The sequence below is a fragment of the Myotis brandtii genome, unplaced genomic scaffold, assembly GCF_000412655.1.
Source record: "Myotis brandtii unplaced genomic scaffold, ASM41265v1 scaffold866, whole genome shotgun sequence".
In the NCBI taxonomy this organism is placed as follows: domain Eukaryota; kingdom Metazoa; phylum Chordata; class Mammalia; order Chiroptera; family Vespertilionidae; genus Myotis; species Myotis brandtii.
Genome location: NW_005371530.1, coordinates 1,630,427 through 1,642,921, shown reverse-complemented (window position 1 = coordinate 1,642,921; position 12,495 = coordinate 1,630,427). Strand labels below are relative to the sequence as shown.

Here is a 12,495-nt window from a genome sequence, read left to right as displayed (position 1 = left end):
ATATCTAAAATATGCCCATCCTGTAACTGTATATGAATCTCCCCTTGACATTTTGACCAAAGCATTTGGGAATCTGTAGATTAAGGAGAATTTGTTGTCTTGACTATGCTTTACTTGCTTTGGATGTTGCTTTTCTCTTCTTTGTAACCATGTCTTGTATTTCTAGTACTGGAAACAAATGGCGCTCCAGGAGAAAAATGTTAACACCCACTTTCCAATTTACCATTCTGAAAGAATTCTTAGATGTCATGAATGAACAAGCCAACATTTTGGTTAATAAGCTTGAAAAACATGTTGACGGGGAAAAATTTAACTGCTTTTTTTACATCACTCTTTGTGCCTTAGATATAATCTGTGGTAAGTCTCATTGATTTGTTTCTAGAGCTATGGTGTAAACATACAATGGCCTAAATAGAAAATAACATTTCACTGGGAAGGCAAATGAAGGGGTTAGAAAGGATATTGGCTTCTTTGGGGTCGTCCTTCTGCTAAATTAGGCTCCTGAGAAGCAGTACCCACTGCTAGGGCTTCAAGCAGAGCCAACCTGCCAGGAAGGTCAGAGGGAAGAAGGAGCATGAATAGGGAGTAGGAGAAACAAAAGGTGCAAGAGTGAAAGGGGAAAGGAACAATTCTAAAATATATAAGAATTTATGTCTTTTTTCAAGTGTTTGCCACTGGAAAATAAACACAAGGCATGTGCAAGAATTGAATGGTTGCTTCTCACCCATATTTTGCAGAAACAGCTATGGGCAAGAGTATTGATGCTCAGACTAATGATGATTCTGAGTATGTTCGTGCAGTTTATAGGTAAACGGAGCCCTTCTAATTATTTTTAAAATTGTTATTGATTCAAGCTTTAAAAATATTGCTAATAATTTTTTGTCTGTGTTGTATCTTTTTCATTGTTTCACAATGAAATATGCACTAAAAATCAACAATCATTTAAGCATGTATTTTAACAGTAGAGGATTTATTGTATAAATTATGGTACACCCAGGCTATGGTATAATTTTACATGATTATTTTATTATATATTGTAAAATTACATTATGATGCTTAGTGATAAAATAAAGATAAAAACATTATTTTTAGCATGATAACCACTAGGTATAAAAAATTACTCATTAAAAAACTTGTAGATATTATTCCAGAATGTTAGCTGTGATTATTGTTTTGTGTTATGTGCTTCGCTTTCTTGTTTGTGTTGTTATTAATTCTCTCTTCCCATATTTTCTGCATCGAGTGTGTATTATTTTTTAATTGAAATAGTCATATTTATTTGAAAAATTGCTTGAGATTATTCAACTATGAAAAGGCAGGACCAGGGTTTGATTTGAGGAATTCTGTCTTTAAGCCCACTGCCCATTTCATTTTAACACATATTAGCATATATAATCTGCTATTTTTACACAAGATACTGACTAGTTTTATAGTGGTCCACAGAACAGAATAACAGGGAGACAAGTATCAAAACAAATAAGTATAAACTTATAAACTATAATAATTGCTTAGAAAGAAAAAATAAAGTTGCTATTTGAGAAGAAAACAGCAATAGGGCCCATAGATTGAGTGACCAGGAAAGGCCGCTCTGCAGAATTGGCCTGTAAGCTGCTCTCTAAGGAGGAGATCATGTCTAGGTCTCTCTGCTCCATCACCGGAAATGTTGAGGGAGGGACTCAGGACACGGATGTGACCGCGAGGCACTTTACTGGAGTAGAGGATAGCCAGAGGAGTAATAAGCAAATGCATGGACATTAAACAGGCAGATTTCACCCCACCCTGTGGTATAAGAGCTACAGGCATCTCGGGGAGGTCCGGAACTCTTCCTGGAGGAATAGAAGAAGAGGTCAGATGGCCATCTAGTAAGGTGTTTTGTAATGGATTCTTCATTCTTCTATAGTACCCATTTAATTTTTAAGCTTTTTAAGATGTGTACTAACCCATGCCTTCATTGTTGAGCATAAACCATAGAGCTCTTGGTAGCTGCTAAGATGAATTACCATCGTTGCCACATATTACCCTCATTGAGACCAGGCACCAAATAGGTACTCAAGCAATGCACATTTTTGATATATCAGCTGATACATTTGCAACCTGTTTATAGGATGAGTGATTTGCTACATCGAAGAATGAGGACATTTTGGCTCTGGCATGACGTTTTGTACCTTTTGTTTAAAGAAGGAAGGGACCACAAAAGGAACCTAAAGATCTTACATAATTTTACCACCAATGTAAGTCCTCACTTTTTTTTTATTGTGATCAAACATACATAACATAAAATTTGTCATAATGGACATTTTAAGTGTACCATTCAGTGGCATTAGGGGCACTAAAAATGTTGTGCAACCCCTACCACTATCACTTTCTAGAACTTTTATAAGTGCATGACTCCTATGTTTGTTAACATACCCAGTCATTAATGTTCCTTACTGAGGGAGGTTAGTCTACCGGGGGAGGTTGTCTATGAATAAAAAATTACAAAATGTGATATGAGCTATGATAGTGTATTAACAAACTGGGTGCTATGCTAAGAGAATAAAGACACAGGGATCTGTGTTATAAGAATCTTCTAAAAAATCTTTGGATTAGGCAATTGTTTTCCAAAACAAAGGGCATTTATAGCAGTATCTTAAACTGGAAAAGATAAACATTAACTAGATATTACTATTTAATTTTTAATGACAAGAAAGAAATAGTAATGTTCTGGATATAGTCTTTGTGTTAAAAGTATGTTTAGAAAAGGCAAACTTTAATTGAAAACATGCATTATAATTTAAATGTACAGATAAAAGTGCTGAAGTAATTATATTTATCCTTTACTATAAATTTTAGTTTAAAATATGATGGCATTACTTCCTGACAATGAGGTACTGCCACCACCAACAGATCAAGTGGTTAGAATCCCTAGATGCTAGATGAATGAGATGTTGGAGTGAGCTGCCCTCAGTGGAGTATAGCATAATTGCCTGGCAATAGGTGAATGGTGAGCAGTTTGTATTTTATGGGGATAATTACACTTGTCTTAAAATTTGCATTAATATTATCAGTATCAATAATGAATGAATTCCAAACTGGATGATAATATCAAAAATTGCATACTGAGTGCCAGGCACTAGGGGTTCCACCAAGAATCAAAGAGAGGACATGGTGCTTGTCCTTACAGAACTTGGGGTCTGCTCATTCAAAGCAGAAGCTTGTTTGGACAATTGCCTGAAAGGAGGAGAAAGTTGAAATGTGTAACCAAAGTAAGTTCAGGGGCTTTCATTCTTTAATTCATTCAACACATACCTGACGAACATTTCTAAAATGCCACGCAGTGTTCTAAAGGTTGGAAGTATATCAATGAATAAAAGACAAATTTGCTGGTACATTGAAGATGGAGGACAAAGTTACTAAATAACAATACAATGCCAGGTGTTAAGTGAAATGGAAAAAAGGTAAAGTAGGCTTAGGAAGAAAGTGAGTGCTAGGGACTAGGGTAGCAGTGACCCTGACAGTGTGGCAATGGGCAGCAGAGATCTAAAACTAGGGAGGAAGCTAGTCATGCTGGCTTCTGAGGTAAGAGCATTCTAGGCAGAAGGAGCGGCAAGCATACAGCGTGATTCTTTTCTCCAATACAACACATAATTAGAATTACCTATAATTAGTCTATTATATAATGATTGTGTTCTCTCCACCACCCCAACTTTTTTTCATGAGCTCTTTCAACTTGCTGGGGCCCTATTCAGGAGACTACCACTCTATTCCCATGTTGGAAAGGCTGTAAAAATAGTCCTTCAAAACAATCTATTTGTCTGACATTAAATTTGTTTTTAAAAATCTTATCAAATAACGCCCTAAACATGTTCACAGAAAGCTTTACTATGTTTTCACAAAAACCTAAGTTCCTGTTGAGTGAGACAGAACACGAAAGGCTTAGAAAAAAACCAGTTAAAGAAGCTAGTATATTTTCACAGGACAATGATTATTAGGCCATATCAAATTCCACACAAAAGCATGTGATCATTTAAATCATACAGGTCAATGAACGGGGGGCCAATGAAATAAAGAGAGATGAAGAACGTAAAAGTGATGACAAGGGCACGACTCTCTCCAACAGAAAACGCAAGGCTTTTCTCGACCTGCTTTTAAATGTGATGGATGATGAAGGGAACAAGCTCAGCCTTGAGGCTATTCGAGAAGAAGTGGACACTTTCATGTTTGAGGTATTTTGTGTTGTCATGTTAGTCTCAGGTATCATCATTAAACAAATTATAGTTCCTGGTACATAACAAGAAAATGTTTTTTTGTTTTATTTTCGTTTTTTTTAATCTTGGGAGTTAAAAATGCTAAGGATGAAGAAATAGCCAGCACTAATAGTTAGACATGTTTAAGCATTTGATAGTAAAATTAGAAATAACATGAAATAGGAAGAATTATTTATAACCACTTTTTGATATATGTTGGGATCCTTGGTATAAGGGATGATCTCTTCTTAATTTATTTTTAACTTAAAAAAATAAACAATTTATAGGAATTATTTAAAAACATTTTTAGCATTTTTGAAAAGCCTGATCACATTTTGAAGTAGCTTGTTATAACTGATGAAGAGTCATTATATTGTAGTTAGGAATTACAAAGTTTAAGACCCTAATTAAATACCAGATAAACTTTCTTCTTCTGAAAAAACTGTCGACTTGTATGGTTTTTTTTCTTCCCAACATCAGGGAAGTTTTCTGTCATTATTTCTTCAAACAGGTTCTCTATTCCTTGCTCCACTTCCTCTCCTTCTGGCACTCCTATTATGCGGGTGTTATTTCCCTTTGTGTTGTCCCAAAGCTCCCTTAGGCTCTCCTCCTGCTTTTTAAGTTTTTTTTTTCCAGTTGCTGCATTTGTGTGTTTTTTCCTACCTTGTCTTCTAATTCTCTGATGTGGTCCTCAGCCTCTTATAATCTGCTATTGAAGCCTTCCATTATGTTCTTTATTTCAGCTAGGTCATTCTTCATTTCCTCTTGATTCCTTTTCATGTTGGTGACATTTTTATTCAGCTTCTTATAATTCTCATTGAGTTGTGTGTATTTGTAATCCAGACATTTGAGCATCCTTACAACCAATACTCTGAATTCTTTCTCTGATAAGTTACTTGCCTCCATCTCATTTAATTCTTTTTGTGGTGATTCCTTTTTTTCTTTTCTTTGGGGATTGTTTTTATGTCTCCCCATTTTTTGCTGTAATGTTTTAATTGTTTCTATGTCTTAGATCCAACTGATTTACTACACAGGTTCTTTTGGATGTGGTGCTATGTAGTTGGTGATTTGGGGGACCCACTGGTGCAGTATCCCAAATCTCCTGAATTTAGTGATCTAGCAGAGCCCCCTACTTGAGCTATTTGGGTTCTATTGATGTAGTTGGGTCTTGAATATTAGTTTCTTAATCGTGGATGAAGTCTTGTCACAGATTGGAAATGTGACTCACCCCCAGCTTCATTGTGCAAGCTGTTGTGAATGTGATCGTGGTTCCAGCTCTTGTGGAAAGGGTTAGCTGAGCTATCACTGGTATGTGCTCACTGTGAATTCCAGGAGTCCACCTGCTTGGGACAAAGGGTTCTTGGGGCCTGAGGCTCCGGCACTGTGACTTTGGATGGTGTTGTGTGACTCTTGCTGGGGTAGCATCACTCTGTAACTCACTGTGAGGTTCCCGGAGCCCAGGACAGTGGGGGACGGCTGTCCCATAGTCTGCGGTTGAGGCAGTGGGACTCTGGCCAAAGTGATTTCCCTTTCTGAATGACGAGGGGGTTCAGGAGCCAGCAGCTGGGGTTGTAGGAATCTCGGAGCCTGTGACTGAAACAGTGTGACCTTGTCTGGGGAGGCGGGTCCTCAAAACTCACCAAAGGTGTCCAGAGGTAGGCAGCCAGAAGGGGATGTCATAGATCCTGTTGAGGGAGCTGTGTGCCCTTGGTTGGAGAGGCACACGCCCAATGGCCACTCACTAGGGGCCCAGGAGCCATCTGCTGGGGCTGTGTGCTTGTGGGACCCACATGCTGGAGCTGCAGGATTGTGGTGTGCTGTCACCCCGGGGAAGGGAGAAGTCCCAGTTTCTGCTTCAGGAGCTGTGCATTCTTGGTTAGATACGTGTACCCAGCGGCGGCTTACAGAGGTACCCAGGAGCTGTCTGCTGGAGCAGTGGGCTCACAGGGCCTGTGTGCTGGAGCAGCACTACCATGGGGACTGGATGCTGGTAGCCAGGGTCATGCCTTGTGGTGGCTCAGAGAGGCACCTGGGAGCCACCTTCCAGGGGCAGCAGGGTCAGAGGGCCTGTGTGCTGGTTCATTGCAACTGCAGTGACCAGAGGTCAGCAGTCGAGAATGGGGAAGACTGAGTTTCTGCAGCCAGGGTCTTCAGACCTTGATTGGATACAAGTGTGCCCAGCAGCAGCTCACAGAAGCACCTGGGAGCCGCCTGCTGGGGCAGCTGACTCAGGGGACCTGTGTGCTGAAACCACGTGACCACTGTGTCTGTGGGCAGGCAGCGGGGAAGTGGGAAGTTCAAGTTTCTATTGCTGGGGCCGTGCAGCTTTGTTTGGATACGTGCGCACCCAGCAGTGGCTTATAGAGGCACCAGAGAGCCCTCGGCCAGGGCAGGGACTCAGGGTGTCCATGCACTGGATTGATGTGACCATGGTGTCCGTAGGTCGGCAGCCAGTGAGGGGGAAGTTCCACTTACTGCTGCGGGATCTGTGCGCCCTTGAAGGTAGATGTCCTAGGGTCTGCAGGTCTGCGGAAGAGGCAGCAGGCCTTCGTCTGGTGTGGCTGCATCGTCGCGGGCGGTGTCCAAGGCCAGTCTGGGTGGTGGTGCTGATGAGTTCCTAGAGGAGTTCACTCTCCCCATCAAGATGGCATGGGCGCCCTGCCCGAGCCCCACAGCCGGGGGAGTGCCCGCAGCGGTGGTAGGGGCTCCCTGTCCAGGAGAGCCTGGTCTGCCAGCCTCTGGTACTCCTGCTGGATTTAACTGTCCCTCACTCATTCACACACACGCTACACACATCACACACTCCCCTGTCACTTCCTCACTCAATCACACCCTCTCCCTCACCTCCGTCCTGCCAGCCACCATCTTCCCAGCTCCTTCTAGTAGAGCACTTAACCAGTTTGTACTTCTAAAGAGATTTCTGGTCTTTACATTAAAAAAGACAAATTTTTAGAAATATTTAGTTTTATTGATTTTTTTTTTTTGGAAGAGAGAGAAAGGGATAGGGAGATAGAGATAGAAACATCAATGATGAGAGAGAATCATTGATTGGCTGCCTCCTGCATGTGCCCTGGCCAGGAATTGAACCATGACCTCCTGGTTCATAGGTCAACACTCAACCACTGAACAACACTGTCTGGGAAAAAAGATGAATTTTTTGCAAAGATAATTTTAACTACATTAAGTATTATAAAGAGAAAACCTCTTAACATATGGCTTACCAAATAAAGATTAATAAATGGTTTTAAAAGGCAGCATGTAGAATATCCTGGAAATGGAAGAGACGGATATCCTTCAGTTTTCGATGGCGGACTGCATGCATTATGTTTGCTCTGCCTGCAGCCGCCTGGGTGCACTGCCTCCCCAGGAGGTGGCTCTGCTCCCTGTAGCAGAAAGCAAGCAGTGTGAAGGGTCCGCAGACCTGACTTCTCCTAGGTCTGTGCTGACTGGCCATATGAGACAGGCCCAGTCATTGCAGATCTCTGCCACAGTCCCCTGTGTGGAAAGTGGAAAGATGGACTCTATCCGTGGTTTTAAACTGCTATTTTAAGCAGATCACTTTATAGAAAATAAATTATGCAGAAAATGGACATCCAATTCACTAAAAAGTGGGCTGTGGAGCCAAATCCCAGCTCTGACTTATACTAGAAGTGTGACCTCGGACACCTCCTCTCCCTTTTGAGACTTCTGTGTCCTCGCTGTTACAGCACGGGCCTCACAGAACAGCTCTGAGGACTAGGTGCATAGTTTTCTAATGTGCACCAACCTTCGTGCCTGGCACATTCTTGTGCAACAGATATTGGCTGGTGTCTGATGTTGAAGTGGCCCTTGCACATGCATACACATACTCACACCTGCACATACACACATACTCACACCTGCACATACACATCCATCTCCCACTAGTAACCTCTCACTTCCACAAAAACAACCAGAGTAATGATCTCTTTCTTGCAGCTCTAACATTCTTTGAAGTTCTAATTTTTCCCTTCTTCCCATGAATCAGTAGGTATAGCATGTATAACTACAATATTGTGACCTCCTCCATAAGAGGATGCAGGCTGTTGCTGCATCCTTTTATTTTATTTTATTTTTTTTACTTTTAAATTTCATTTTATTTATTTTTTAAATCTTTATTGTTACAAGTATTACATATGTCCGAAGAGCCGTCTGCCAGGGCAGGGGACTCAGGGGTGCCCATGCACTGGATTGGGGTGACCACGGTTGATCTCTTCCCACCCACTCACACACCCACCCCCTCCTTCCCTCTGATATGGAACAGACAATCTGTTCCATGCTTCTATGTCTGTGCCAGGCCTTTTACGCTCCTGGTCTGGCTGATTCTTGCCCTGCGCAGTTCTGCCAATGCACTTGTTGGCTCGGTGCTTTATCTTTGCTCCCTTTAGATCGCAAAAAAATAAATAAAACAGGAAGTTCATTTTCAAATTCAAGAGAAGCTATTAAAATTGTTTAGCAAGAGCACTTCCTCTATGACTTTGCTAAACAACTGAGTGACATGGGCCAGCTTTTGTCTAGAATTCAGAGTCATTTCTATAAAGAAATTGCAAGTGTGAGAAAATACAATCATGCTAATATCAGAGACTTATAAACTTATTTTTTAAAATTGCAGAAAAGTCCTCCACAATTCCACTTAAGAGCTAAAACAAGTGCTTCAGAGACTTCTGCCCAGGAGATGAAATATTACAATGGTCACAACTTGTGTTGCATAGGGTAAATGGACCAGTAAGAGTTATAATATTATTTTTTATTTTTCAAATACATTTTTTTTTCTGAAGAACTTACCATTTTGCGTGTGGAGTGTCCTGGTGAGATGAGGACAGGAAATAAGGGGCTGATGCCTAAAGACACTGAAAGGACAGAGAATAAGGTCATCCAGGGTGTCACCATCAGTATTGGAGCTGGACTCTCCTCACCCGGATCCTCCACGCTCCCCGAGGTGAAGAGTGTGGACTCTGCTTTGTCATCAGAAATTCCGAGGGTCCTACTCTTGCCTCCACCTCCTATGAAGCTGTCGGGACCTGGGAAAGCTACTTAGCATCTTTTGGGGGCTCAGTTTGTCATCTCTAAAACGTGAATAGCAGTATCAAGTATCCCATGGAGATTTTTTAAAAACTTGTATTTTTATTGATTTCAGAGAAATATATTTTCATTGAAGGGAGAGGGAGAGACAGAAACATCAATGATGAGAGAGAATCATTGATTGGCTGCCTCCTGTATGCCCCCTACTGGAGATTGAGCCCACAACCCCAGCATGTGTCATGACCAGGAATTGAACCATGACCTCCTGGTTCATAGGTTGATGCTCAAGCACTGAGCCACGCTGGCCAGGCTCCCATGGATTTTTTGGGAAGAATAATTGAGTTCATTTCTGCAAATGTTTGGTATTTTCCCTCAAACTCAGAAAGGTTTAAATGGGGTATTTATCAACTTCTTGATGTGGAGACTGTTGCTCAGAACCACCCATGTGCTGCCTGGTGTCCAGGTAAAGTCGACCATACAAATGGGAGAAAGTGGACAAGTGCAGATCTGGCCACTTGGCTCAGGAAAGTCACACTTTTATTCCCTCAAAAACAGTCCAGCGCACGGAGTTCCCTCGGAATGCCTCCTGTTAGCCCAGCCGCTCTCACCAAGTATGTGACTCTGTCGTATTGAATGTCCCTGTACCCAGAGGCATTCCCTTTGAAGGGATTGTTCCATTGGTTTGTTCCCCACCGAGGTAAAATACTGTATAAAATTAACTTGTTCTGTCTGGGGTCACATCACCGCTGTCAAATCCAGAGACAATTCAAAATAGAGTTAGCATCCCTAACCTTCTCAATAGAACTCTGCTTTCTAAGTTGTTTTTTTTTCTTACATTTGTAGGGCCATGATACAACTGCAGCTGGAATGAACTGGGCCTTGTACCTACTGGGTTGCTATCCAGAAGTCCAGAAAAAATTAGACAATGAACTGGATGAAGTGTTTGGTATGTATGGTCCTTTCCCTACTTACAAGGAAGATCCCAAGGCACTGAAGCAAATGACATTCTTGCTCATTAAGAATGTGCAGTTGGGTCTGTTCTAAAGACACTGTAATAAGCAGGATGGCTGCCATATGGGACCCCTTCCAGGCCTAATGTCCTTTGCAAGACCTAATCCATTTGTTTACGGGCGTTTGCTGATTGCTTGGCCTGTGACTGCACTGGCCTAGATGCGGGGGCTACACACATAAATGTCACTGTCCTCAAGGACCTCGCTGCCTCATAGGTGAAGCAGACACTGTGTAGAAAGTATCAAGTCATGGCTGTGTGCTTGAGTGACATGAGGAGGAAGGGACTAGCGGAGGGCAGAGAGGAGAGGTGAAGCTGGTTAGCGGGTCAAGGAGAGCTGTTCCATATAGGATTGCTGTGGGTTAAGCTGATGGGACATACATTTCTTTTGTACAACCAGTAACCTGTAGGTAAGGGGTCCTAGGCTGATGCCTGTAGTGATGTTGGGAGAATCCAGGGCTTGCTCTTTTCTCTCTCTGTCATTTTCATCATCATGGATTTTGTTTTCTTGATTGTTGTTCTGGGCCTCATGTTTATCTTTAAGGCAAGAAGAAAGGGGAAGGTGGGGGATGAAGGATAATACTAGTCTCCTTTGACTGCTGTCACCAGTTCTGCAAACTGGGTGGCTAAGCACAATAGAAATTTATTCTCTTACAGTTCTGGACACCAGAAGGCCCAGATCAGTATCTCTGAGTTAAATCAATGTGTTTGCAGGGCTGCACTTTTTGGAAGTTTGAGGGGAGAATCCATTCCTTCTGGTGACTGCCAACATACCTTGGCTTATGGCCACATCATTCCAATCTCTGTCTCCATCTTCACATCACTTTCTCTTCTGTGGGGGGGGGGTGTCAAATCCCCCTCTGCTCTCCCTTATCATAACATTGGTGATGGCATTCATGGCCCACCTGGATAATCCAGGATCATTTCTCCATTATAAGATCCTTCACAAAATCTTCAAAAGCACCTTTTCCCCCCAAAAGTAAAAGGTTCTAAGGATTAGGGCCTGATATATTTGTGGGTCATGATCAGCTTAAGACAAAACAACCGTGCATTGTGCCATCAAGTTAATCCTTTGTTTAATCAGATATCATATGGCTTCCCATGGCTGGGAAAAGTAAGGTAAAGGTTGAGTTGGCCAACCAACAAAGGTATCTGATATGGATTTTCCTAGTGCAAAGTGGGGAAGGAATAATAAAGGAAAAGAGGAGAAGGTGGAAGACATTCTAGAAAGAGAGGGTCCAGTTGCACAATGGCAGAGTGGAGAAGTTGGAAGATGATAGTAAGCATTAAAGGACAGGTGGAATTCAGAACATTTGTTAGAACCCATTGAGAGGTAAAGTTGGAAAAGTAATTTCATGTCCAGATGGTGTGAGGACTGGATTTTCATACCAAGAGGGAAGACTTTGTTTCGTAGAATGGAGGTGATCTAAACTTCTGGGCTCTGTTTCTGTCATCAATTCAGTTTTCCTGTATCAAGTTGAATTTCTCTCAGATTGCCTCTGGTGGGTAAATTGGGTGTTCTAGAAACCCAGGTTCTTTTGTAATATGTTCCCACTTTTGTGTTTTTTACAATTTCTAGCCCAATGCAGGTGTCACAAATGCTTTTGGATCTCACATGATTAGTGACACCATTTTTACTAGAATTTTTATTCTGCTGCTTCTCATGCTTTTTGCTAATTGTGCCTCACTTCTCTTCTATCCCCAGTATTAGTTCTAAAACTTTTTTGAGCAACTGATCTTTGGATATTGAGATGTAAGTATTCATTCCTCTTTTTTTTTTTTTTTTTGTTTTGTTACTGGGGTAAACTTCACATTTAGTTTCATTATAAGAAAGCAACTGGTACACTTTTAATGTTTAAAATTGAGCATTATCTTTTCTTTCAAGTGAAACAAACAAAAGAAAATTAATTAAACAGGAACAAAATACAATAGGGAATGATGATTCCAAATAAGATTCTGCAGGTCTGCTATTGTCCCATTGAGTGGCAGCACCCAAGCCATAGGAGAGAATTTCATCTTAAACTGCAAGGAAGTCCATTAAACATCACAATTAAACATACCAAAGGGGAAACCTTGTTGTCAAAATGCCCACTTAACTAACCCAAACATCTCATATCTACCCTTTGACCTTCTATAAACCCATTTATTTTAATTTTAAAAAATGTTCCATACCAGAGAAAGTAGACAGGTGTATGTCGGTAAATGCTAACTGTCCACATT

General features: G+C 41.4%; 1 protein-coding gene across 1 annotated transcript in view; it reads left to right on the top strand.

The window, feature by feature from the left end:
• Window positions 1-11,974, top strand: part of LOC102247921 (cytochrome P450 4V2) — a 20,860-nt gene extending 8,886 nt beyond the window's left edge. The window contains exons 4-9 of the mRNA XM_014532241.1: window positions 167-357; window positions 738-807; window positions 2,105-2,231; window positions 4,020-4,205; window positions 10,110-10,212; window positions 11,447-11,974. Of these exons, the coding sequence (XP_014387727.1) occupies window positions 167-357; window positions 738-807; window positions 2,105-2,231; window positions 4,020-4,205; window positions 10,110-10,212; window positions 11,447-11,502 (733 nt within the window). The 3' untranslated portion in view covers window positions 11,503-11,974. The remainder of the gene's footprint in view (window positions 1-166; window positions 358-737; window positions 808-2,104; window positions 2,232-4,019; window positions 4,206-10,109; window positions 10,213-11,446) is intronic.
• The last annotated feature ends 521 nt before the right edge of the window (window positions 11,975-12,495 follow it).